The sequence below is a fragment of the Gorilla gorilla genome, chromosome 10 (genome assembly GCF_029281585.2).
Source record: "Gorilla gorilla gorilla isolate KB3781 chromosome 10, NHGRI_mGorGor1-v2.1_pri, whole genome shotgun sequence".
In the NCBI taxonomy this organism is placed as follows: domain Eukaryota; kingdom Metazoa; phylum Chordata; class Mammalia; order Primates; family Hominidae; genus Gorilla; species Gorilla gorilla.
The window spans coordinates 147,745,865-147,772,028 of record NC_073234.2 but is presented as its reverse complement, the minus strand read 5'-3'; the positions used below and the strand labels follow the sequence as shown (position 1 = coordinate 147,772,028).

The 26,164-nt window shown below is 58.4% G+C and overlaps 1 protein-coding gene across 2 annotated transcripts in view; it reads left to right on the top strand.

Moving 5' to 3' along the window:
* The window catches only part of GALNT9 (polypeptide N-acetylgalactosaminyltransferase 9), a 124,922-nt gene that overhangs the window by 46,356 nt on the left and 52,402 nt on the right, over positions 1 to 26,164 (top strand). Inside the window, exons 3-5 of one of the 2 annotated variants that reach the window (XM_055357682.2) lie at positions 16,793 to 16,959; positions 18,429 to 18,603; positions 21,893 to 22,090. In XM_055357682.2, the coding sequence (XP_055213657.1) occupies positions 16,793 to 16,959; positions 18,429 to 18,603; positions 21,893 to 22,090 (540 nt within the window). Of the gene's footprint in view, positions 1 to 16,792; positions 16,960 to 18,428; positions 18,604 to 21,892; positions 22,091 to 26,164 lie in introns of those variants that run through there. The other variant, XM_055357684.2, reaches the window with a different exon arrangement.

The window sequence follows — 26,164 nt, the reverse complement described above, 5'->3', positions numbered from 1 at the left end:
ACTTTCATTGGCCCATAGTGGGTCACGTGCTTGTCTGGGACCCAGTCACAGCCAGCAGTCTGGGGAATGCCCTTCACTGATTGGTCAAGCCTTGTTAGGCCTTCCCTGTGGGAAATAAGAATAAATCCGCATTGTAGGGAGCTGGGGAGCAGAGCAGCTGGGGAGCAGCCCCAGCAGAAACCTGGGTTACTGGGGAATGCAGAGCCCCCCGTCAGCCCCTGCCGTCCCACACGTGGCCCTCTCTAGCCCTCTGCGGTGACAGTCACCATGCCGTGGGGTCTGATGGTAGCCACTGGAGGCTGAGTCCTGTTGGGATGGGCTGGGCTGGGTGATGGGGCAGAAGCCTCCCTGGGGGCGGGCCAGCATCCACACCAGGGGGCAGCGACATTTTCTGTAATGCGTCAGGGCAGAGTTGGGACCTTCAGGGACACCGAATCGCACTCTAGAAGTGACTTCGGGCACTGAGCTTGCATGTCCCTGACCTCCTGTGGTCCTCAGCTGCCGGGCCGACAGCTCCAGGCTCCCAAGGCACGAGGAGGGGTCCCTGCCTGCCCGAGCCCAAGCGGCGTGTGCCGTGGGAACACCCTTTGGTGTTGGCAGCAGTCAGGTCTTCTGTCCCGGGATGGAAGAGCACGCAGAGAAGGGATGCTTAAGTGAGCCCTCCCGATTCCCCTAAACCAGCGGCTGGAGACACAACCAGACGGCGGGCCCCAGCCCCGGGGAGGGCAACTCAGCCTCCACTTCCTCTTGGCTCTCTCCACCGCCCTGAGTCACTGGCCCGCAGGTGTTGGGGACAGTGGGGTCCGGGTCTGGAATGGTTTCTCTGGCCGTGTCAGCACCGGCTCCCGGGGAGGCTGCCTGGCTCAGACCCTCCCGGGCGGGGGCTGTGGGTGTAGAGATGACACCATCGGGTTAGGGGCCTCCTGTTCCAGCCTGCTGTGCTGTTTTTAAGTCCTCAAATAACTTGTATGTTTGTTGCCTGATTATTTTATTTTTGGTATTTTTTTAAACTCAGAAGTCTACATTATCCACACCTTGAGACATACCCAGAGAGTGCGACGCGGTGCCCCCGCTGTGGTGGGAAGGAGGTTTAAACAGGGTCTTGCCGGAGCCCCTCCCTGGCGAAGCCCTGGACAGCTTTAACCCCCCACTCCCAGCCCCCAGGGGGCCTCGGGGAGCCCAGCAGCCTGGCCCCTGCCTACTGTCCCCAGGGCTTCCCCAGAGCCCGCAGGGGCCAGAAAGAGGGGTTAGAATGGGGAGGAGGAGTTTAGAAAAACCAGAGAGGGTGGGTGTGGGAGTGAGGGGGAGGGGGCCGGGGCAGGGGGAGGGCCTCAGAGCTGCTGGCCGTGGTCAGGGCGCCACTGACCGGGTGGCTTATAAACAACACGAGGAGTTTCTCACCGTTCTCGAGGCCGGAAGTGCAAGATCAGGGTGCCGGTGGGGTGGGGCCTGGCGCAGGGTCTCTGCCAGGTTGTCAGCATCTGTCCCCTCCTATCCTCATGGAGTGAAATGGGCGAGGGAGCTTGGGACTCCCTTGAATATGGCACGAATCCCATTTCCCAAGGTTCCCTTCCGGAACCTACGTGCCTTCAGGGCGGCTGTGTGAAGGTGAGTTGCTTCTGGCCCAGTGCTGCCAGCAGAGCCAGGGCCGCGGGGGAGCCCCCAGCAGTCCTGGAGCTGCCAGGCTGTGAGGCAGCCCACACGCTTCACGCCGGGAGTCGACGTGGACGGGCCCTGGGGCAGCACGAAGAGAGGCGTCTTGCCAGTCCCAGCGCTCCAGCTGCAACCCAGAACCCCCCAGCAGGTCTGCCCCAGTGCCAACCCCAGCAACCGTGGCAGAAAGTCACACGACGGTCTGGTCGCTGCACGAAGCCACACGCTGGAGGCCGGCTATGCAACAAGGACAGGGACATGGGCGAGGAATGGCTCATACTGGACGTGGCATCACGGTGACACTTGGGCATGTGATGTTAGCAGGCGTCTGTGGGAGTCTTCCATCCCCTGCAAGCAGCCACGGAAGCTGCGTCTTGTCCCACGTGGGTGGGTGTGCCTGGCCATTGCAGGCCCCAGCAAGCGTCCATGAATGATTAAAGAAGTAAACAAAAGCAAGCTCAGCCCGGCCCACTCGAAACTCAGACTTGGATTCCCTGCATGGCTTTAACCCCTCAGAGACCAACTATCCCGGCAGAAACTGCACTGCTGATTGGTTTGGTCTGACAGGGCTGGTCATCGGAAACACACATAGAATGTAGGAGAGAGTGTGTGTGTGTGTGTGTGTGTGCATGCCTGTACATGCGCATGTCTGCGTGTGTACATGTGTGCATGTATCTGTGTGTGTGAGATGTATGTACATGTGTGTGTGTCCACAGATGTGTGTGCATGTGTGGACATGTGTGCATGTGTGCGTGCGTGTGTGCATGTGTGTGTGTGTTCTGGCACCAACAGGTGATTCCATCCACTTTCAAACCCAACTCCTCACCACTTTCTCCATTAGCTGCATTACTGATTTCTCTTTGTCAGACGGCAGATGCTTGTCTAATTAGGCAGTGGCTTTAATTATGCCACAAAGCACATAACGTAGGCCTTGATTATTAAGACTGGCCCATGGGATAATGAAAGGAGGACTGGCAAACCCAAATTAAGCAGAATCATAAAAATGAATGACCTTATCCGAGAAGCCGTCCTACATCCCAGCACAGTAACATGCCCCTGCTCTGTGTTTGCGGACTCCTCATGCATATTAATTGTTTAAGCCTGAGCAGCCTGGCTGTCAGCTCTAATAGATGCAGATTTACTGGATGGCACTTTGAGGAGCTGGGAGCAGGTACCTCAGCCCAGTCCAGATTCCTCATGAAGCTGCTCTGTCTAAAGCCTCCTGCGTCTCGGGTCTGTGATGGGAAGGGAGTAGACGTGGATGGTGAGGATGGGAGAAGCCAGGCACCATCGTGGAGATATGTGGTGAGCCATGTGGCTTTTCTGCAGGGACAGCTACCAGGTTTCTTTCCTCATCAAGGTTGGGAGCTGCGGCCGGTTCCCCAGCTGACATCTTCCCGTTTCACACGTGCCCGGCTCCGTCCAGGCCTGGGGTCTGTGCCCTGGGAAGGAAATGTCTCAGGGGGAGTGGGACCCTTGGGTGAGCACCAGGAGAACGCACTCCCACTGGGTGGTCTTTGCCTTTGAAGCAGCTCTCCCGGCCTCTCCGGGCACAACTTTAAGCAAGCTTGTCCTTGGTTCGTGGAAGCCAACCGGAAAGCTGAGGTTCCCGCCCTGTGGCTTCCTGCTGCAATGTGGATTCACTGGGACCTGCAGGGCAGAGCCCGCTCGATGCCAGGCAGCCCTGGACTCTCTAAGCAGAAAGAGCCTTCTCAGGCCTGGGATCCAGCTCCCCCTTCTCCTGCTGTGCGGGTGGCCTGGGATCCAGCTCCCACACACACACCTGGGCACACGCACATGCACACACAGCATCTCGCCCACAGACCCAGCGCACACCTGGAGACAGATGGACCTCAGACGGACCCCGGCGGCCCAGCCGAGGCGCTCGTGTCACCCATGGCTCCTGTTCACAAGGCGAAGGGCACGCGCCGATCGCAGACGATCACTTCCACACAGACTTGAATAATGTGGGTTTCATTTGCACGAAATCCACCTGGGCTGGACCAGGACTCCTTCAACAGCAAGTGACAGAAAATCCATCTCAAATTGGCTCAAGCTAGAAAGAGAGGCAGTGGGGAGAGAGACAGAGAAGGAGGGAGGGAGGGAAGTTTTCCTGCAATGACGAAGCCTGAGGAAGCCCTGGCATTGGCCAGGAGGATTCACGGCTCAGGCGATATCATCAGGCCAGCGTCTTGCCAGCTCTCCATGCTCCTCTTGGTCTTGCTGGCTTAGCCTGAGCCTCCACTGTCTGCAAGAGGCTGCAGCCACTCCAGCCTCACGTCCTGTCTCCCGGAGCCCAGCCAACCTCTCCTGGCTCTGATTGGGCTGTGCGTCTCTCCCCGAGCCTATTGCCATGCTGATTGGCTCAGCCTGGTCCTGTGCCCTCCCCTTCATCCAGGGCTGGAACTCCAACCAGCTACTTAGGGAGTTCCTGCCGGGGTGAGCCCCATGTTTTACAGGGAGGAGGAGGGAAGGGGCTGAGCAGAGCAAGACCGAAAGTCCACTGCCTGGCAAGGACAGCCTGGACACGGGGGAAAGAAGGGACATGGAGGGGCTGAGCCCTGTCACACGTCATGCCCTGCATGCCGGGCTGGACACGGAGAGGCTGAGCGTGCAGTCTGGGGCTGAGGCTGGGAAGCCCCGATACATGGCTTAGAAGTGAGTTGGTGACAACTGGACGGTTCCCCAGCAGGGGCAAGCACCTGAGTGATGGGAACAGCCCCTGCTGCCAGGAGCCCACGGGGGGAGTGTGCACATGTGTGCGTGTGTGTGGTGTATCCTGTGTGCACGTGGTATGTTCATAGATGTGTGGTGTCTGTGCATGTGTGCGTGTGTGTGGGGTATGTTCTTGTGTGTGGCATATGTGCATGTGTGCGTGTGTGTGGTGTCTGCTCATGTGTGCGTGTGTGTGTGGTGCTGTAGCTTCTAATTCAGCCCAAGCCACAACTTAGACTTTTAATGTTACGTTCAAACAAAACCATTTGGAGACTCACCCACAGCTCTGAGGCTTTGGATGACGCCCGCTCATCACCTGCCTTCCCCTCTGCTGAGTGCAATGAATTCTAGCTCCATAAAGGCCACACATGGAGCCCTGTGTGCGTCTGCAGTTCTGGGTCCCGAGATGAGGCGGTGAAACAGCAAACCCACACCCAGAACCCCTGCCCCAGGAGCCCCGGCCAGCAGGAGAGCAGGGCAGGGGTGCAAAGAGCAAGCCGGGGGTGGGGGCGAGAGAGGCAGAGCAGCAGGCTGGAGGCCAGGGCTCTGGTGGGATTTTACATTGAGCACGGGATGAGCCTCTTGAAGGGTGAGGGCGTGTGTGGCCATCCAGGTGGGGGTGGGGAGCGCAAAGGCCCTGGGGCAGGAGCAGGCCTGGAGTGCAGGCCACAGAGCCAGGGGCCGGGCCGCAGGTGAGTGAGCCAAAGGGAACCAAGAGGGGATGGTGGAGGGAGCGGCCTGGCCGAGCAACCTGGGGCTTTGACCTTCTCAGGGGCGATGGGAAGCCTGGAATTGCATGGGCTGGTGTGGAGGTCACCGTGACCTTGCCAGGCCTGGGGGTGCAGCCGCAGTGCCCAGGGAGGTGAGAAGGGGCTGGCCAGGCTGCCTGTTGTGAAGAGCGGAGAAGTGTGAGAGAGATGTGGAACAGGGCATCTGGCTTTTCTCTGACCTGCGATGGGCTGGTGGGAGCAGGAGCGAGCTGGCCTCACTGTGAATGTGAAAATGCTGGTTGGAGCCCACCACGGTGGGTCTTCCTTCAACGGTTAAATGCGCCGAAGGCCTCCAAGCTTGACAGGGTTGAATTTCCTCCGAGCCCCGAGGCCCTGGGAGGGGCGCCCTGTGCTCCCTGGATGGGGCCGACATTCCTGGCCTATCCCCAGCTGCGTCGCCTCTGCCCAGCCCTCAATCACTGCAGCTCTCAAGTGGCCCCGAGTACCGTGATCTTGCTGAACTCTGATGCTTTCCAAATACCATAAACTTAGTTTATTTTCTGTCTGACAGAAACGGCGCCACTTAAGTCCTGCAAAGAACCCTCGGGTTCCACTCAGGCTGAGTTATTCGGGGGCCACTGCTGAACGGTTTGCATTTGTTTCCTCAGTGACATCGGAGTGGGGAGGACGCTGCCTCCAGCACAGGGCCAGGGGCCAGGGCTCCTCACACAGAGCTGCTGGAGCCTACAGGGTCCCGGCTGTGGGTCCTGGGCTGCCCGCCCCCAGGAAGGGCACCTTGCCACCATTGAAGTGGGGCAAGCTGATTCGGGCACAGCTGGAAACCAGGAGGCAGCCAGCAGCAGCGGCCCTGAGCAAGAACAGGAGCCCCAGGCCGAGGTGGGCGCATCGCATGAGACCAGCCTGGCCAACATGGTGAAACCCCGTCTCTACTGAAAATACAAAAATTAGCCGGGCGTGGTGGCACGCACCTGTAATCCCAGCTACTCGGAAGGGTGAGGCAGGAGAATTGCTTGAACCCGGGAGGTGGCGGTTGCAGTGAGCTGAGTTTGTGCCACTGCACTCCGGCCTGGGCAACAGAGTAGGACTCTGTCTCAAAAATAAAGAAGAAAGAAAGAAGGAGAGTCCGGAAGCCACTGCTGCCCCCACCAGCAGAGTGGAACTGTGATTTCATAGAACAGACACAGCCTGGCAGCGAGAATGACCACAGTGCTCACAGCCACTCAGGTGGAATCTCAGGAACTCAATGTCCGGAGGAGGAGTGGGGCCCTAAGGCCCGTGTGCGGGAGACAGTGGCCATGGCGTCGAGCTCAAAGGCGAGCCGGGCGTGGCTGGGGATGGGAAGGCGTGGCGCAGAGCCATGGGGAAGGCCCAGCCCAGATGCACACGAGGTCCAGAGACGGCAGCCTTCGAAGTGGAGGGAGGGTGGACGCCGGGGTGATCACCCACTTTCCTAGACTGAGCGTTGGGCACAGGCTTTGTATTGCTTCATTCATCGTCATATTTGATGTATGTTTGATAAATATCCCTTTAAAAAGTAAAGACAGTTTGTTAATTGAGAAGGGTACTGTATTATGGGCAAAAGAAATTATTTTATGCTAAGTAGTGCTGGGTGAAAAATGAGGTGTATGTGTTCCATTATTTCCAATTTAAACAGCAGTTTGTCTACAAAGGTTTGTGATGAGGGTCAGGTGTTAGGTGCACATTAATGGCATGAAGTAAGAGCATTCTCCTGCGGAAAACACAGGAAAGTCCAGAAGGAATGTGCAAGCAACCTGCCCAGGCACTTCCACGGCTGCTGGGTGTCACGGGAAGCCGGGAACTAATTTAAGCACCCGGCAGTGGGGTGGTGGCGCTGTGATATTTTCTTCTGCACAAGTTTGCTTCAGGGGCATCGTGGAGGGCCTGTGTGGAGCCACCGTCAGAATGCCAAGGAGCACCTGCCCCGACCCCGTCCTGCCCTGCACCACTGCCCACTCTGTCCTGTTGAGGGTGCCCCGCACCACTGCCCACTCTGTCCTGTTGAGGGGGCCCCGCACCACTGCCCACTCTGTCCTGTTGAGGGGGCCCCGCACCACTGCCCACTCTGTCCTGTTGAGGGGGCCCCGCACCACTGCCCACTCTGTCCTGTTGAGGGGGCCCCGCACCACTGCCCACTCTGTCCTGTTGAGGGGGCCCCGCACCACTGCCCACTCTGTCCTGTTGAGGGGGCCCCGCACCACTGCCCACTCTGTCCTGTTGAGGGGGCCCCGCACCATTGCCCACTCTGTCCTGTTGAGGGGGCCCCGCACCATTGCCCACTCTGTCCTGTTGAGGGGGCCCCGCACCACTGCCCACTCTGTCCTGTTGAGGGGGCCCCGCACCACTGCCCACTCTGTCCTGTTGAGGGGGCGCTTCCCTGGATCCTCTCGAGACCTGGGCCAGGTCCACAGGGTTCTGCTCGCTCGTAACAGAAGCCTGGGTCCCGTGATGAGCAGGCGTGGCCCACAGAGGGGTCCCCGCCGTGCATCCGTCCCCACGGTGCGTCCCCCGACGGCTCTGGGGCTGCTCTGAGTTGGGGGAGCCGGGCGGGGCGTGACGGCGTTCTCCTCTCTCCTGTCTCCTTCTCCCCCCGCCCTCGAGCGCAGCCTCTGGCCCTGGCAGTGGCCAGTGACTGGAGTTTGGTCAGCTGGCAAACGTGTCCCCAAGGGTCAGAGACACACACAGTTCACGTGTGACCGCCCTGCTGAGAACACGTGTGGCCCCACGTGGCTCCTGCCACAGTAACACACACAGCACTGAAGGGCGCACGGGGGACGGGCTCTCCTGGCAGCCACGGCCTCCCCCGCGTGGGAGCCTCCCTGCGTGTTCTGTGCGGGGCCATGCTCGCCTTGGGGCCCTGGCCATCGCTGGCCCTGTTGACTTGGGACCTCAGCCAAGCCTGAACCTGAAACAGCCTTCGGCAGGGTCCCTTTACAGACCCCATGCCGGAGCATCACGGCAAGGCACGAGGCCACAACTGCCCCAACGCCGTTTGTGTCTAAAAAGCAGGGCACAGCGCCAGGCCAGTGTTTTGTGGGCAGACCTGGAGGGACACTTGTCACACCCACGTCGGCGTCACCTCGGGGGACAGGGCGGGGCCTGAGGGTGGGTGTCGGAGGGAGGCTTCGTGGATCTGTCCTGGCTTCATTGTTTTAAAGAGGACAATCTCTTAATTTTATGGTGTGATAAAATTGGTTCAAAATGGGATAAAGAAACCTGGAAGAAACACACAAGAAGGCAGATGTACAGGTGTGCGGGTGGGAGCGGCGGAGGCAGAGTGACGGGTGGGGGCCGGGCGGGGCGTGACAGCGTTCTCCTCTCTCCTGTCTCCTCCTACCCCCACCCTCGAGCCCTGGCAGTGACGGGTGACTGGAGTTTCGTCGGCTGGCAAACGTGTCCCCAAGGCTCAGAGACACACACAGTCTGTTCACGTGTGACTGCCCTGCTGAGAACGTGTGGCCGCTGCTGCCACAGTAACACACACGGCACTGAAGGGCGCATGGGGGACTGGCACAGAGTGACGGGCGCAGCGTCTGTCATGGAGAAGCAGCGGACGGCGGCAGCTGAGGCACCTGCTCTCCCCTCTGCTTGATTTTTAAGGACTGTGCTGCTGTTGTCTCGTTCTCTCTGCCCCTGTCTCCTCCTTCCCTCCTTTCTCCCCCTCTCTGCTCCATCTCCTCCTTCCTCTCTCTGAATCTCTGCCTCCTGTCTCCTCTCCCACTCCCCTTCCTCCCTGTGTGTGGCAATGACTGGCCGTCATCTCCCTCTTATCTTTCCTCCCGCTCTTCCTCCCTGATAGAATTCTGAAATGTATCTGGGCTCCAGCCGGAGTGAAGACCACATTTCCTGGCATCCCTTGCAGGGTGTCGTGGCTGTGGCTGTGGCTGTGTGGTCGGGCTCTGGCCGGGAGATGACGGCCGACAGCTCCACCTGGGACCTCAGACACATCCGATCCATTTCTTCTTAAAGAAAGAATTGAAGTCAATTAAAGTCAAATTGAGTTCCTATTGATTACAGTCGTAGACTCAGAACAATTATGTACGCAAGAGCTAACGCGTGAAGCCAGCTGTTCCCAGGGGCTCCTGTCCCTGGGGTTTTATCTCCAGGTGGCACCTGGCAGGGCACAGAGGTGGAATCACCTGCTGGGTACTCCAGGCCCCAGCTCTCTGGTTTGCCCCTGGGCAGGGCTCCGTGAAGCCTGCAGGATTCTGTGCCTGCCTTTGCCTTCTGGAGGAGGTTCCTGGTGATTGTATTTCAGGGAGACATGGGGTTTGGCTTGATTCTCAGCCCCGCTCCCCTCTATGACAACTTCTGTTTCTCACACCCAGGATCAGAGGTGCTCACTGTTGCCAAGCTCAGTGTTTACTGATTCCATATTTTACAATTGTCTTGGCCACAGTCAATGGACTGTTTTACAAAAGATGTCTGTTCAGCACTATATCCTATAATAGGTGTGACCCTGTTTCATTTCTCGGCCCTAAATGGGACTCGTTCTTGTTGGAATAACTAAACAAGAGCAGTCTCAGGAGCAGTTTTCTTTGAAGAGTTTCTTCCAGAGCGTGGCTCCTGAGACAGAGCTGGAGACCGAAGTCACCTGGGGATGCCCTCAGTGAGAGGGTCCGTCTGTGCAGTTCAGGCCTCAAAGCTGTTTGTAAAACAGGCTGGGCCTAAGTTATCTGGGAAACTGGCCGATCCCGTGCGCCCATCTCCCTCGCCTGTGTGTGCTGCAGGCAAAGGCCAGGCCTGCATACCTGGTTAGACACGGGAAAGTGAGCGGCCAGGACAGGGTCCCAGCAGGCGCCACGTGCCACCCCACCGGGATCCGGCCCCACGCGTCTGAGACCTGCCCCAGGTACGCGTTCCCAGCGGCATCTACTTCACGATTCCGCCCTCGGCCCCGAATCCATGGAGCCAAATTCCTGCTTTCTTCACAGTCACTTCTGGTATTTGAGCTGAAACCATGTCTGACCATGGGCCCAGCTTCCTATGCCCCACCCTCCTGCTCGGAGCAGCACCTGCCCCGGGCAAAGGCCACCCCGCCCTGGGCTCGGGACTGGCACGGGCTCCTCCCCGACGCCCCTCCACCATCTCTTGCTTTTTCCAGCAGTACCAGACGCAAATGGGACTCCGTGGCTCCTGCCCGGAGGACGTTGCTGACCTCCTGCCCCTTCCTCTGCTCCGCCTGGCGGTCCCGCTCTTCGGAAAAGCTCGCAGCCACTGGCTCTGCTTGCTCTTCTCCTGCGGGGGGCATGGGACCCGCCACGCGTGGAAATCACACTCGCCGAGGCCTCCCGTCACCAAGCCCAGAGCAAATTCTCGGCCAGCATCTTCCTTGGCCACAGTTGGGCAGGTGATGCTGCCTCCCGACGCCTCCCCCTGCCTTGGCGCTGAGGCCGCCCTGGGTCCTCCCTGGCTGCACAGCCCACCCTCTGTGCCTTTGCGGAGCTCCGAGGTTGGGGTTCCAGGGCTCAGGCCTTGGCCTCCTCCGTGTCTTTCAGTCCTGTCTAATGGAGGCAAACGGTCCTGGATGTCTAGCTGTAGCCCTGGCTTGAACTCCAGGCTCAAATATCCACACGTTTTATGTTTCAACAAATGGCCAGATTGTTTTCCAAGTGGCTGCGCCACCTCCCGTCCCCACCCGCCACATGTGGGCGTTCCGGCCCCTCCGCGACCCTCACCGGCGCCGCTTTTGTATGTCGGCTGCACGTCAGCCTTTCCGGTAGCCAGACAGCGGCCCCCGTGTGGCTCCGAGTGGCAGCTCCCTGATGGCCGCTGAGGGGGGCACCTGCGCATGTGCTTGATGGCTGCTTGGGTGTCTTCGGTGGTGACGTGTCTGTTCTGATCTTTTCCCCAGTTTTCATTGGACATTTTGTTTTCTTACTTTTGTCTTACTTCTGGATACAAGTCCTTTATCAGATATGTGCTTTGAAAATATTTTCTCCCAGTCTGCTGCGGCATGGCTTTCTATTTACCTGAGTGTCTTTCAAAGAACAGATGTTTTTTTATTTTGATAAAGTCCAGTTTATCCATTTTGTTTTGTTTTGGATCACGCTTTTGTTGCCGTATTGAAGAAATCTTTGCCTAAGCCAAGGTCACAAAGACTTTCTCCTCTATTCCCTTCCAGGGAGTTGATGGTTTTAGGGTTTACATTTAGGTCAATGATCCGTTCTGGGTTAATTTTTGTATGTAGTGGAAGGTACAGATCAAAATTCGTTTATCCAGAATGAGAAGTGTTTGTTGCTTGCCAAGGTGTGTGTGTGAGAGAGCATACGTGTGTGTTTCAGTGTGTGCGTGCGTGTGTAGGGGTGGGTGTCCATGTGTGAGTGTATGTGTGGGTATGAGTGTGTGTGAATGTGTGTATGGGTGTGAGTGCATGTGTGTGAGTACATGTATGGGTTTGAGAGTGTGCTTGTGTGTGAGATTGCGTGTGTGAGTGTGAGTGTGTGTGTGGGTTTGCGTGTGTGTGTGACCACATGTGGGTTTGTGTGCATGTGCGTGCATGTGTGTGAGTGCATGTGGGTTTGTGTGCGTGTGTGTTCGTGTGTGTGTATCTGCCTGTGTGTGTGCATGTGTGTGAGTGCATGTGGATTTGTGTGCGTGTGTGCATGTGTGTGAATGCATGTGGGTTTGTGTGCATGTGTGAGTGCATGTGTGTGTGAGTGCGTGTGTGAGTGTGTGTGTGTGTGCTTGTGTATTTCCCCATTTTCCGAAGCAGTATTCTTTCTTCACTTTACTTCTTTATCTATTTCAATGCATCTTTCTCTTTGTCTAGCTTCACACCAGTGTTGCCCTGCCAATGGCTGTGGTTCTAAAATCAGTCTTAACTTGAGGTGGTGTGAGTCCTCCTGCTTGGTTCTTTTTCAAGATTGCTTTGGCTCTCCAAGGTCCTTTGCATTTCCACATGAATTTCAGAATCAGCTGCTCAGGTTCTACCGTGAAGCCCTCTGGGGTGCTGGGCGACGGTGTGGGTTCTCCGTGTGCACGGGAGAATGCGTCTTAGCCTCACCAAGGACCCCCGGCTGCTCACCTCCCATCCTCCTGTCTGCTGTTTTTGCCATGGGCCAGCCTGTGTGCTGGAGTGAGTGGCTGGGAGTTTGGTCACATGCCTCCCGGTGTGGCCTGCTCCAGTGGCCCCTGCTTTGGAGCCCACCCCATCCACCCCTGCCACAAGCCAGCGCCATGTGGCCCTGCCTGCCTCCTTCCCTGCCCTGGTTCCCCTGCCTGCCTCCTTCCCTGCCCTCGTTCCCCAGCCCTCCTCTCGGCTGCTCAAGCTCTGGGCTCAGGTGTCTTCTTTTTTGCGAGAAAAGCCGGCTTTTCCCACCTCCATCCCTCTCTGCGCCCACATGCCACCTCCTCACCGCTCCTCGGGGAGAGAGCTCAACTGCACATCCAGACGCGGATCACACCTCGGGCTGCCCCTTTCGCTCGCTGAGTGGAGGCTGTGTCTGTGACGTTTTATTCTCGGAGACGCCAGGATGCTCACCTGAGTCTCTGCCCCCAGCCAAGGGAGGCCCTGAGCCTGTTTAGGGACAGCAGGAAATAATGACAGAGGCTCAGGACCCCTCTCATATCCCCATTGCCTGACTTGGTGGTGGCCCACGCAGCAATGCCGAGAGCAGCCAACGCTGTGCTGGCAGAGCCACCTTGCAGGAGGGGAGATCCAGGCCCCAAGTCCGAGAGCAGAAGATGAAACATCTCCTGTGGACACTGTAACAAGGGGCCATAAGCAGGTGGCTTCCAACAATGTGACTGCACTGTCTCCCGTTCTGGAGGCCAGACCCCAAGATCACAGAGTGGCCAGAGCTGTGCCCCTCCGGAGGCTTCAGGGAGGATCCCTCCTGCCTCTCCCAGCTTCTGGGGCTCCAGGCTTTCCTGGGCTCGTGGCCGTGCCATTCGAGTCTCAGCCTCCACCTCCATGTGGCCTCCTGCCTGGGCCTCCATGTTGCATTTCCTCTGCCCTCTCTTTAAGGACACCGTCGTTGGATTTAGGACCTGCCCTAAACCCAGGATGATCTCGTTATCAGTGGGTGGCTGGGTCAGGTTCTTGACTTTGCAGCACGAAAGAATTTGAGAGCAAGTCCAAAGCTCAAGTAGGCAAAGAAGTTTGTCACAAAGCGAAGGTGCTGCTCGAAGGGAGAAGCAGCCCCTTAGCTCGAAGGGAGTCCTTTCTTGGGAGCTGTGCGTGCACATTCATGAAATATGGTGAGGTCAGGCGTGTAAAGGCAGACAGGCCTGCGGTTGGCTGTGCGTGCCTGTTCATGAAATACGGCGAGGTCAGGCGTGTAAAGGCAGACAGGCCCGCGGTTGGCTGTGCGTGCCTGTTCATGAAATACGGCGAGGTCAGGCGTGTAAAGGCAGACAGGCCCGCGGTTGGCTGTGCGTGCCTGTTCATGAAATACGGCGAGGTCAGGCGTGTAAAGGCAGACAGGCCCGCGGTTGGCTGTGCGTGCCTGTTCATGAAATACGGTGAGGTCAGGCGTGTAAAGGCAGACAGGCCTGCAGTTGGCACACATGCTCAGTACCTACATGCTCCAACACACACTGCATGTATCATTACATATAGAATCGTCAGCTGGGGGTGTGTCTCTTACTATTAAAATGAGCTGAACTTGGAGTGTAACTGTGTGTACAGTGTCCTGGAGAAGCCCCTGGCCCCTCCGAGGCAGGAATGTGTGGCTAAGAGCTTGGTGGGCTTTGGGTGCTGACTGGCTGGAGATTGGGGAAGCTACATCAGGAATAAGGTATCTTCATTGTCTTTCCCGGGCCCGTACCGGGCATCAGGAACTTGTAAGCATCCGGCAGTCGGCTGGTGTCCTGTGGGGCTGCTTACCTTGCGAAGCCTGCTGCAAAAGGGGCCCGGGGGCCTCACACAGGGAACAAGGACATCAGTGTGGCCTCCTCATCTTACCGATCCTGCCTCAAGCTCATCTCAGGATCCCTAACTCAATTACATCTGCAGAGATTTTAGTTGCAATAAGTCACATGAGGACAGGCCTTTCTGAGATTAAACCCGGGCCAGAAGATGTGTTTCCGAGATCGGAGACAGAGGCCCACGTCCTGCTGACACCGTGTCTTGGGTCGTGGGAGGAGAACACCGTTCAGCCCACCACGGAAGGAAAGGCTTCCACGGGGAGGACCGGTCCAGCCGTCATTTTCTCCCCGTGGCCTCTCCCTCATCCCCAGCAGGAGCGCAGGAGGACAAGGCTGGGGGCTGAACTTCGGGGTGAGCGACTTGCCTTCCTCATTGATGGGCATTTGGGACTTGTTGGAAAATCTTTGCGCTCCTTTATCTTTTTCTTGGGGCTGGGTTGAGCCTTGCAGAAAGAGAGATTAGGAAGAGTCATCCTGGTCTTCATTGTCTTCCATTTGCCAGCAGGTGGGCGACAGGGAGTTAAATAAAAACGCTTCAACTCCACGCGTGTGGAAACGACCTGGCAGGATCTCCCTCGTACGACCTGCGAGGCGGACGCGGTTGGGATCCTCATTGTGCCGGAGACTGAGGCTCCCAACGGCTGTCGGTCTCGCCTGTGGGCACCTGGGCTCGAACCTGGATCGGACCCTGGCGCTGCTCCCTGTCAGGAACATCTGCTGACGGCTGGTCCAGCATCCACGGGCCCCACTTCTAGGAGCCGCACCTGCCAGGCCCTGAGTCCAGCATGACGCGGTGGAGCATAAGCCAATCAGAGTGCCCTATTTCCTCTGGCCACAGCGATTGGTTCAGGGAAGAGCACGTCACCCAATCAGAGCCCAGGAGACACAGGGATGCTTTTCCTGCGTGTCCTGGGAAGACAGGTGGGTTTGCTGCCCTGGACTCAAACCCCTGGAAGGTTTGGACCTGCGGGGACACAGTCTCCGGCCACGCGGACACGGCCTCCGGCCATGCGGACAGGCCTTCCTGAGATTAAACTCAAGCCAGAAGGCTGGAGCCAAGAAAGGCAGACAGAGGCCTGTGTCGCACTGACAAGCTTTGACCCCCAACCAAGCCGGGCCCGAAACCAAACACACCTGGACTTTTCCTACGGATGGGCCACCAGCCCCCTTTCTGCTTAGGCCAGCCCGGCTCGGCTTCTTCATGTTGCTGCTGAGCGCAGAGCAGAGGGTGCATCTGGAAGGTTCTGTTGCCCTGATCGCTCCTGGGCTCCTCACACGCTTCTCCGCGTGGCCAGCGTCCTGGGGGCCTCTGCGTCCATCTCTCAAACCTGCGCCATGAGCTTGCAGGGAGGCCTTCTGTTCCATGCAGGCGGCTTGTTTATAAAGCGAGTGGCCGCTGAGATCCATCAATAAAAGGCCGTCGATATTCTGGGGCAAGGAGTGGGTACCGGACATGGATTCTAAATCAAATGAGAGGTCATTGAGAATGAGTGCTGTAGGTGACAGGGATTCTCTGCCCCACACCCACCCTCGCTGCAAAGTCTGAAGAGGCTGGAGGCCCCCGGGAACGGTCACGCCATAAATCACTTGTCCTTGCTGCTTGCAAGTTTTTCAGCACAGGTGCATGTGGCCCCGCAGCCAGGCCCGAGATGCCTCCTGACCTAGTGATGGAGGGAGAAAGAAGGGTGGAGTCCACCACTGTGCCCCAGAGGCCAGTAGCTTCCTCCACTGCTCCAAGGAGGCATAGGGGGCAGGCGTGAGTACTTCACGGGCCCAGCCGGTGCCTGTGGGGCCCCTTGAGTCTTCATTTGTCCCCTCATTATACAGATGTTTATAAAGTACCTGCTGTGCACCGGGCACAGCCTGGGTTCTTGGAATAGAGCTGTCAATGGGGCAGAAAAGGAGCTTGCTGTCAGGGGGCTCATGTTCTGGTCACGGGGGGAGACAGACCTGCAGGAACAAACAGGTACAGGGTGTGCGCTTGAGGACGGTGAGAGGGGGCCACCCCATGGGACAGGGCTTGCCACAGGCTTTCTGAGCAGCCCTGCCCCCCTCCCCCTGGGCTCTGGGAGTGCCTCTGCCCCCCACCCCAACTCCAAAACCTCTCCTTTCCAACCTGCAGCCGCTCCTGCAGTCCGTCCTAGGACGTACTTCCTTTCTCAGGACTTTCTGTTTTACACATTTTGCAAGTTCATGAAAACTGTGCAATCCGAGCTTTTTCCTCTACAGATGAGTGGAGTGACGTTTTCTTGTCAGAAAGCATTTTTCTGAGTGATGAAATCTCCCTGGCTGAGCACCACAGCCCAGATAAATATGACGGTGGCGCACAGCCCTTGTCCCTTTGAAATTCTCACCAGAGGCTTGGAACCAGCTGTGAGCCAGGGCGGGAAGTGGCTGCCTGTGCGGGTGGCTGGCTCCTTGGCTGTGCCTGGCTCCTTGGCTGTGCCCGGCTCCTCAGCTGTGCCCAGCAGCGCCGTCCCCAACGTGCTCCTGAAGCTGACGGCTGGGGTTGGAATCCAAGCACCTGCACTCATGGCCCACAGGGGAGGCTCCTGTCTGTAGAACGGGGACGTTCATCTCCTCTCGGGGTTGCTGTGAGCACGGGGTGGGCACAGGGGGCATGTGTGTGCTGAGTGCTGTGTTACTGTTACTAGTTTCTTTCTGGAACAGCTCTGACCCCCCGTACACCCTTGGCGTCTGGTTGTAGGGTCAAGGCCTTGTCCAGTGGCCCTCGAAGGGTGCACCTGGCTCCCAGGGTCCCTCACGCTGCGCCCTGACCACACCCCAAACCGTGTCTCCTGCAGGTGCAGACAGATGAGCTATGCCCAGGACCTGCCCCAGGTCTCCGTGGTCTTCATCTTCGTCAATGAGGCGCTGTCGGTCATCCTGCGCTCCGTGCACAGCGTGGTCAACCACACGCCCTCCCAGCTCCTCAAGGAGGTCATCCTGGTGGACGACAACAGTGACAACGGTGAGTGGGCGGGGCCTCGGCACGGTGCTCACCAGGCGGCTGCCTGTGGCTGGGTTGAGTTGGGGTTGGGTGGAGCCTCCCGGGGCGGAGCGACAGAGGACTGCACCCCATCTGTCCGCAGGGGCTCTAAACCTATGGGGGTCCCTCCTGCCTTCCAGCCTCTGTCATGACTGCGTACGTGCTGTCCCCAGTGTGTGGCTGCCAGTGCCTCTCTCTGCCTCCATTATGCGGCCTCTCCCATGTGTCTGCATCCTCTCCTCTTCTCATGAGGACCCAGACTAGACACAGAGCTCACCCCAAATCCAGGAGGATTTCATCTCAAGATCCTCAACCGGATACATCTACAAAGTCCCTGCTTCCTCTCCTCTCAGGCTCCGGGTGGAGATGAAGTTGGGGTCAGCCACACCCTTCCACAGAGGCCAGCAGAGCTGAGCTCTCCAGAGTGCCAGTCACGCCTCCCGCCTCTCTTGCCCACAGAGGCTCACACCAGAGCTTGGCTGGACAGAGCTCGCAGCTGGAGCCCAAGCCCCGTGGTTCCTCAGCGCCACCCTCCTCAGCTTCAGGTCCCCTGAGGGCAGTGCTACTCACACCCTCTAGCAAACAGGCTTGAAACCCCAAACAAGGATCTTGCACTGCCCCAGGCCTGTCCCCCATCTGCCCTTCCCAGGCGCAGAGCAGAGAGCCTGCAGCTGTGACACTCCCTCTGGAAATGGAGGAAAACATGGGGAGCCCCTTCCTGACCCCTCGTGGAGGCAGGAGGCTGTGCCATGGGGCTGTGGGGCAAGCTCTGGCCTGCAGCAGGGCCCTAGCCCAGCAGCACCGTCTACACTGGGGTCTGTGTGCAGAGGACTGAATGGTGTGGCTGCCCTCCTGAGCCCTGTCTCGCTGGAGAAGGTGGTGTGTGGGGAGGACCATCCAGTCCAGCTCAGCTACCTGTGTCTTGCCCTTGGCCACAGGGAGCTCCATCAGGACACCCTGCCCCCAGCATGGAAGGCCACGTTTGTGTGTCCACCCATCCATGCGTGGACTTGGCTGAGCGGGTTCTGTTGCGTGGAGAGGCCACGTTTGTGTGTCCACCCACCCATCCATCTATGGACTTGGCTGAGCAAGTTCCGTTGTGTGGAGAGGCCACATTTGTGTGTCCCCCCATCCATGCATGGACTTGGTTTTTTACAGCTGACTGCAGTCCTATGTCTCCCATCTCCACAGCACAGGCTGCTCTCTGTTTCTCTGTCTGTCTGGTGTGTTTCCTTGTTTGCTGTGTCTCCCACTGGAATGTCAGCATCGTGAGGCTGGGGTCTCATCTCTCTGTGACCTCCACGCTGAACCACATGTGGTTCAGTGTGTCCTAAGAGAATGTTTACGATACACCCATCCCACACGGGGCACGCAGCATTTCCGGCCTTGGGTCTTGGTGGCCCCGTGCCTGCCAGCACCTGCCAGCGTGCTGAAGTCTTGTCTCTCCTCAGTGGAGCTCAAGTTCAATCTGGACCAGTACGTTAACAAGCGGTACCCAGGCCTCGTGAAGATTGTCCGCAACAGCCGGCGGGAAGGACTGATCCGCGCGCGGCTGCAGGGCTGGAAGGCGGCCACCGCCCCAGTCGTCGGCTTCTTTGATGCCCACGTTGAGTTCAACACGGGCTGGTAAGGGTCGGAACAGGCTGGACAGCCAGTCTCAGCGGGTCCCCCTCCACCATCCCCCTCCTAAGCCGCCGTGCGGCTGCAGCCTGGCCCTGGGGCTGGGAGACTCGCCATAGCCTTCAGGATCTGGGACTGAGAGCCACCACTGAGTCCACCTGTGCAGTTACCTCTGCGGCCTCTCCGTGTCCAGCTCCTGAATGCAGAACCACGGGAGGGCAGGCCCAGCACGCACCCAAGGACATGGCGCTTAGAAGCTCCCAGGCATGTGTGTGAGGCTTGGTCTGTGTCCACCTTGCCCCAGGAGAATGTGACCCCGTCCTGACTCCAGCAGGCTCGGGTACCGTGTGTGCCCCGCGGGGTGGGAACCTCAGATCAGGTGGGGTGGGGCTGAGGTGCAGAAGTCTGGCCTCTCAGGCCCTGCTCAGTCACTGGAGATGGCCACGAGTGCCCCTGAGGCCTTAGCCTAGTGCAAGGGGCGTGGGAAGTGACCTTCTGGGCCAAGGGGGCCACCTTGTGTATGGGGTCCTGGGGCCACCAGCACAAAGCACCCCCTTCTGAGCAGCTCGGAGCAGCAAGACTTTACCTCCTCACCGTTCTGGAGGCCCAGAGCCTGACTCCAAGGTGTGGGCAGGGCCTGACTCCAAGGTGTGGGCAGGGCCGAGTTTCCCCCAGAGGCTCCAGGCCCTTAAGGATCCCTCCCACCTCTCTCAGCTCCTGAGGGCTGCAGCCCCCACCTCCGACCCCCACGCCCTCCCTGTGTCTGTTTCTCCATCCCTGCCTAATGCAAGGGCCCTTGTCATTAGAGTTGGGGCAGTCCAGGATGCCCCCAGGCAAACCCCAAAGCCAGCCCCACAGAGGGCACCTACGGGGCCCATAGTGCACTGGGTGTGTTCCCCACACCCGGGCCAGGCCCCGCGCCCACAATGCACAGGGGTGTGTTCCCCGCACCCGGGCAGGCCCCACGCCCACAATGCACAGGGGTGTGTTCCCCGCACCCGGGCAGGCCCTGCGCCCACAATGCTCAGGGGTGTGTTCCCCGCACCCAGGCAGGCCCCGCGCCCACAATGCACAGGGGTGTGTTCCCCGCATCCAGGCAGGCCCCGCGCCCACAATGCTCAGGGGTGTGTTCCCCGCACCCGGGCCAGGCCCCGCGCCCACAATGCATAGGGGTGTGTTCCCCGCACCTGGGCCAGGCCCCGCGCCCACAATGCACAGGGTGTGCCCCTCACCTGGGCCAGGACCCACCCCTGTCCACCCAACCAGGGGAAGACCCGGGAGGCCGTTTTCCCCACTTCCTGGAGAAACCAAAACTGAAGATTTAGTATCAACTCTCGTGACTCATTTTTCAACTCAGGGAAATATGGGCTGTTGTCACTGCAGGGGGCCTTGGTGGGAAGGGCCAGCTGATGCTTGATCTCAGTGTTACACGGAGGCTGGGACTGTCGTGATTGGCTGGGACACCCCACCGCATGTGACCTTGGGCCTCCCGCCGGGTCCCCGGGGAACCTGGCGTTTTGGGGCTTCTCAAAGTCCGTGGTTTCCATAACAGCGTCAGTGGGTTCAAGTGGGGACTTGGCACCTCTCAGGCTTCTCCCCTCACACTTGGCTTTCCTGGGGCATCTCAGTCCCCAGGCGGCGCTGTTCTGACAAGACGCTGCCTCCTCTGCCCTGTGCCCTCCCTTCCCCTTCCTCGCTCCTCCGCAGGGCGCTTTCCTTTCCCTCGATGTTTATCAGCTTCTGACGTGTTGTGCATGAATTGTGTTCCACTGTCTGCCCCCCACAGGGTCACCCCATGCAGTCGCACAGGTTGTGCACTGCACAACTACACCAGCAGCCTTTTACTCCCTCTGATGCCGCGTAAGCTCCCCGAGGCCTGAGGGCGTCTGGGGGAGCCTTGGGTCTGTCACGTCAAAATGCAATTTTAAACCGGTCCAACTTTAATTTTCACAACTGAAAACCCAGTTATCCATCTGCAAATAGCACCCCCTCCCGTAACTGTCTCCACAAAGGATTCTGCCTTATTAGCAGACCTGGCATTTCCAGGGAGCTTCTCATCTCTGAAGCACTTCGCTAACAGTAATTAATTAATCCTCCTCACAAAGCTGAAAGGCAGGTAAATACCAGGCCTCATGCTCAGAAGGACGGGAAGAAGGTGTGAAGACAGCCGCGTGGTCTCACAGGCAGGGTCAGGTCCTCGCCCCTCCCCATGCCGGCCCTGCCTGAGTCGACCCCAATCTGCCCTCAGGCCATCCAGCCTCTCACTGCAGCCTCTGGGCTCTGTGTCAGCCAGTGGCTGGGTGGCTCTGGCCCTGTGGGTCTCCAGCGTGGACGGCGGGCCTCTGCGGCCATCTCACCTTGCGGTAGACCATGGTGTCTCCAAGGGCGAGGGCTGCACCTGCTTCCCAGGGCCCCTGCCTGGGACGGGGAATCGAAGACTGAGCTGATGCCCGTGGAGGCTGCTTCTGCTCACCTTCCTCTCTGCCCTCCTCGCCCCCCATTGCCCCATCGCTCTGTCCGGCCTCCTGGCCAGCCCTGCAGGCCCATTAGGCACACGCCGGGCCTTCGGTGCAGCTGCCGCACCCTCCGAGACTCCCTCCACGCTGGCTTCCAGTCACTACCCAGGGCAGCCCTACTTAAAACTGTGAGCCCCTTCTACCACATCCACAACTGCTTATATACCTCATCCTCCCTCCCGTCCTCGAGCAGGGCCGCTGCACGCTCACGCAGGTTCCACACTGCACAACGGTGCCTGGTGGCTTTTCATCCCACGCCGTGCGAGCTCCCCGTGGCACGGATTATTTTTATTCCTTAGTTCATGATTGTATTCCAATTTGTGGGAACAGGGCGTGGCACATAGTAGATCCTCAATTAATTCTTGCAAATGAATGCAGCTCCCACAGGAGCAGGAAAGGAGAGGAGGGACTCGGGGCTGGGCAGAGAGGGAGACCGAGCTGGGGAGCCCCGTGGTGGACACAGCTGACCTCTTGTGGACCCCTGGGCAGCCCTTCAGAGATACTGCAGTTGGGCCAACGTGGCCGGTGTCAGCGTCCCCCAGGGGCCAGCGGCATTCGAGGGGCTACCCCAGCAGGGGTGAGGCCTTGGTCAGGGTGGGTCTGCTGCTGAGAGGGGCCCTTGGGCTTCCAAGGGAGGCTGTGGGTCTAGCTCAGCAGGGGGTGGCAGGGCTAGATGCAGACCAGGTGGGGACTGGCCTCCCCTCCCTGTGGGCGAGCGGACCCTCCTCAGGGAATGCGGTGGGCTGGGGCCGCCCCTCCTCACAGCTGTGCCTCCGCAGGGCCGAGCCCGCACTGTCGCGGATCCGAGAGGACCGGCGTCGCATCGTGCTGCCAGCCATCGACAACATCAAGTATAGCACGTTTGAGGTGCAGCAGTATGCGAACGCCGCCCACGGCTACAACTGGGGCCTCTGGTGCATGTACATCATCCCCCCGCAGGACTGGCTGGACCGCGGCGACGAGTCAGCACCCATCAGGTGAGCTGCGCCATCAGGGGTCGAGGGTGGCCCTGCCCGGCAAGGAGCGGAGCAGAGCGAGGCGGGCGTGGGGACGAGGGCCAGGGATGAGGGCTGGGGACGAGGGCTGGGGACGAGGACGTGGGGACGAGGGCGTGGGGACGAGGGCGTGGGGACGAGGGCTGGGGACATCCCCCAGCAAGCACAACCTGGTGCAGGGGCTGAGCAGAGACCACGGTGAGTGTCGGGCCGGGTGCTGGGGCCCCCGGGCTTTGCCATAAAAACTTGGCACACAGAGCTTGTCTGTATCACAGAGACGCAGATGCAGCCCTCAGGGCTCACAGGAGCCAGTACTAACGGCTTGAAGGTTATTTTTCTTCATTCAGAATGCACTTGATAATCCCGAATTAGCAGGAAAAGGATTGCCTTGTGTTTGACATTTTAAAAATCAGTGAAATTCAGAGAACCCAATGGGAGGCACCTCCCACAGTTTTTGGCAGGCTCTGGATGCCCTGAGCTGTGGCAGGAGCAGGCTCACTGGCCCCATCAAGTCTTCAAGGCATGGCTGCCCCCCTGCTCCTCATAGCCACCACCTGGACAGCTGCTGAAACCCCCCGTTCCAACCCTCAGCTAAAGGACAGGGGGTGACATGAACAGACACTACCCAGGAGAAGACTGGCCTGCGCCAGCAAGCTCATGAAAGGTGCTCCCCACAGTCCAGGGAGATGCAAATTCAACCCACAGTGAGATGGGGCTCTGTGCCCACTGGGGTGGCCGAAAGGTGCAGGCTGACAATACCAAATGTTGACAAGGACATGGCACAGACGCAACTCTCGGACAGGCTGGCAGGACTGTGAATCGGTGCAGCCACTTTGGAAAACCCGCAGCTCCTTCTGAAGGCCCGAAACCCACTCCAGTGTCCCCCCCTCCAGTGTCCCCCTCCAGTGTCCCCCGCTCCAGTGTCCCCCCAGTGTTCCCCTCCAGTGTCGCCCCCAGTGTCCCCCCCAGTGTCGCCCCCAGTGTCCCCCCCAGTGTCCCCCCTCCAGTGTCCCCCCTCCAGTGTCCCCCTCCAGTGTCCCCCGTGTCCCCCCTCCAGTGTCCCCCTCCAGTGTCCCCCTCCAGTGTCCCCCTCCAGTGTCCCCCCTCCAGTGTCCCCTCCAGTGTCCCCCGTGTCCCCCCTCCAGTGTCCCCCTCCAGTGTCCCCCCTCCAGTGTCCCCCTCCAGTGTCCCCCGTGTCCCCCCTCCAGTGTCCCCCTCCAGTGTCCCCCGTGTCCCCCCTCCAGTGTCCCCCTCCAGTGTCCCCCTCCAGTGTCCCCCCTCCAGTGTCCCCCCTCCAGTGTCCCCCTCCAGTGTCCCCCGTGTCCCCCCTCCAGTGTCCCCCCTCCAGTGTCCCCCTCCAGTGTCCCCCGTGTCCCCCCTCCAGTGTCCCCCTCCAGTGTCCCCCTCCAGTGTCCCCCCTCCAGTGTCCCCCGTGTCCCCCCTCCAGTGTCCCCCCTCCAGTGTCCCCCTCCAGTGTCCCCCATGTCACCCCTCCAGTGTCCCCCCGTGTCCCCCCTCCAGTGTCCCCCCTCCAGTGTCCCCTCCAGTGTCCCCCGTGTCCCCCCTCCAGTGTCCCCCCTCCAGTGTCCCCCTCCAGTGTCCCCCTCCAGTGTCCCCCATGTCACCCCTCCAGTGTCCCCCATGTCACCCCTCCAGTGTCCCCCCAGTGTTCCCCCTCCAGTGTCCCCCTCCAGTGTTCCCCCTCCAGTGTCCCCCCTCCAGTGTCCCCCGTGTCACCCCTCCAGTGTCCCCCCTATTCCACTCCCAGGTGTTTTTCTCAAAATAAATGAGACATGCGTACATGCAAAGGCTTCCACACAAACGTTCACAGCGGCGTTACTCACAGTAGCCTCATATGGGTCAGCAGGTGGATGGATGAGCAGGGCAGACTCCACCCACATCACGGAATACTTAGAAACAGGGAGGAGTCGACCCTTCCACACCTAACAACGTGGTGAGATGCAGAGGCTTGTGCTGAGCCTCGGAGCCACACATGGAAGAGAGTGTCTGCGTGATTCCTGCACACAGAATTCCACGGAAGGCAAAATTCATCCTGGGTGGAGGCTGAGGGTCGGGGCTCACAGGGAAGCGGCCTGCCTGGGACAGTTCCAGGGCAGCAGTGTTCTCTGCTGGAAAAGGATGGGGTCACCCAGGGGTCTCCATCAGTCAAAATGGGCCAAAATGCAAAGATCACACGGATGCATTTCATTTTATATAAATTTCACCCCTCAAAGTTGGTTTTAAAGAATAAATGAAATATTAAGGCAGGTGCGGTGGTTCATGCCTGTAATCCCAACACTTGGGAGGCCGAGGTGGGTGGATTGCCTAAACTCAGGAGTTCGCCCTCCCTCATGGGGACAGAACCAGCAGACAGCCGCAACGAGATGGGGCCATGTTGGAAGTTCCAGGACAGCTTCCATGGTGGACACCCGGCGTGACGATCGCAAAGGCGCATCTGGGTCCACGCGGTGTTGTCATCGCGGCCGGTGCCCCTACGCACGTGGGTCCATTTGGTGTTGTCATCGCGGCTGGTGCCCCTGCGTTCCATGCTTAGCGTGCAGGCGTGCAGCCTGCTGGATGTGTATGTTTTAGGGAGACATAGGAATCAATCCACACATGTCAGGTGCGCACTGGTTCAGTCCAAAAGGCGGGACGACCGGAAGTGGGGACTTCCAGGCCATGGGCAGATTCAAAGATTTTCTGCTTGGTAATTGGTTGAAAGAGTTAAGTTATTATCTAAAGACCTGGTATGAATAGAAAGGAGCATCTGGTTAAGATAAAGGGTTGTGGAGACCAAGGTTTTATGATGCAGATGAAGCCTCCAGGTAGCGGGCTTCAGAAGGAGCTTCAGAAGGAGGAGATTGTAAATGTTCCTTATCAGACTTAAAAAGGGGCCAGACTTCTGGTTAATCTTATCTGGATCAGAAAAGACCTCCAAAAGAAAGGGAAGTCTCTACAGAATGTTGAGTTCCCCCACAAGACACAGCACTGCAAGCCATTTCAAAATACATCAATGAAATACATTTTGGGGTAAAATACTTAATTTCTTTAGGGGCCTGCTAACTGTCATTTTGGATGCATTTTATCTCTACAAAAGAGTCTGTTTGGTCAGACTTAACATCTGTGTTTTAGTGTTCCAGAATTCCAAAGGGAGGAGAGTCTAAGGGGCTTGTCCAAACCCTCTTCCCATCAGGACCTGAGCTCGTTTTCCTGGGTTACTTTGGGGTGCCCTTGGTTGAGAAGCGGCTCCATTCAATTGGTTGGGGGTCTTAGAATTTTATTCTTGGTTGACAGAACCAATACTTAATCATTTTCACTTGAAATCTTATTTTATGTGGAAATGATTTCTACTCTCTTTGAAAAATTGGAAGATTCTAGGCCCCAATTCTTACTCAGTCATGATGAACTGAGGCTGAGCTGTGGCTGCTCCCTCGGACAGAGCAGAGCCACAGTCACCACCTGTCCCAACAGCTGCTCCCAGCAAGCCTATCTGTCCTGTATTGTTTATCATTTGCTGATGCTGCTGCTCCACTTGGGGAAATAATTCTCTAGAGCTGGGTCCTTACAGGAGAGTGAGAATAGGGACAGACCAAGAGGACTGACTATTTCAAGAAAAAGAAGATGAAGGCTTTGATTTCACCATGTTCAACAAGTGACACTAGCCCTCTTCTCTCTTGTACTTTACCTGCCTGACCTTCGTGTAAGTTTGTCTGTCAAAACTCACCCTGGAGGATCAGAATCTGGGCGAGAGCCCCATCAGAAATCAGCTCCCCACTCACTGGAGGATCACAGAGTCACGTGCTGGAGCCCTGTCAGAATCACTCCTCTCGCATAGAGGATCAGAGTCACAGACATGAGCCCTGTCAGAATCACTCCCCTCATGCTGGAGGATCAGGAGTAACAGGCGAGAGAAAAAAATAAGAAGGACACGATGCTGATCATCGCTGAAACTGAGAACACATTCTGCTCATCTTTCTCCTTTTGCATACACTTGAAAATTTCCATAAAAGTAAATATGCATATTAAAAGCAGCAGACGGGCTGGGTGCGGTGGCTT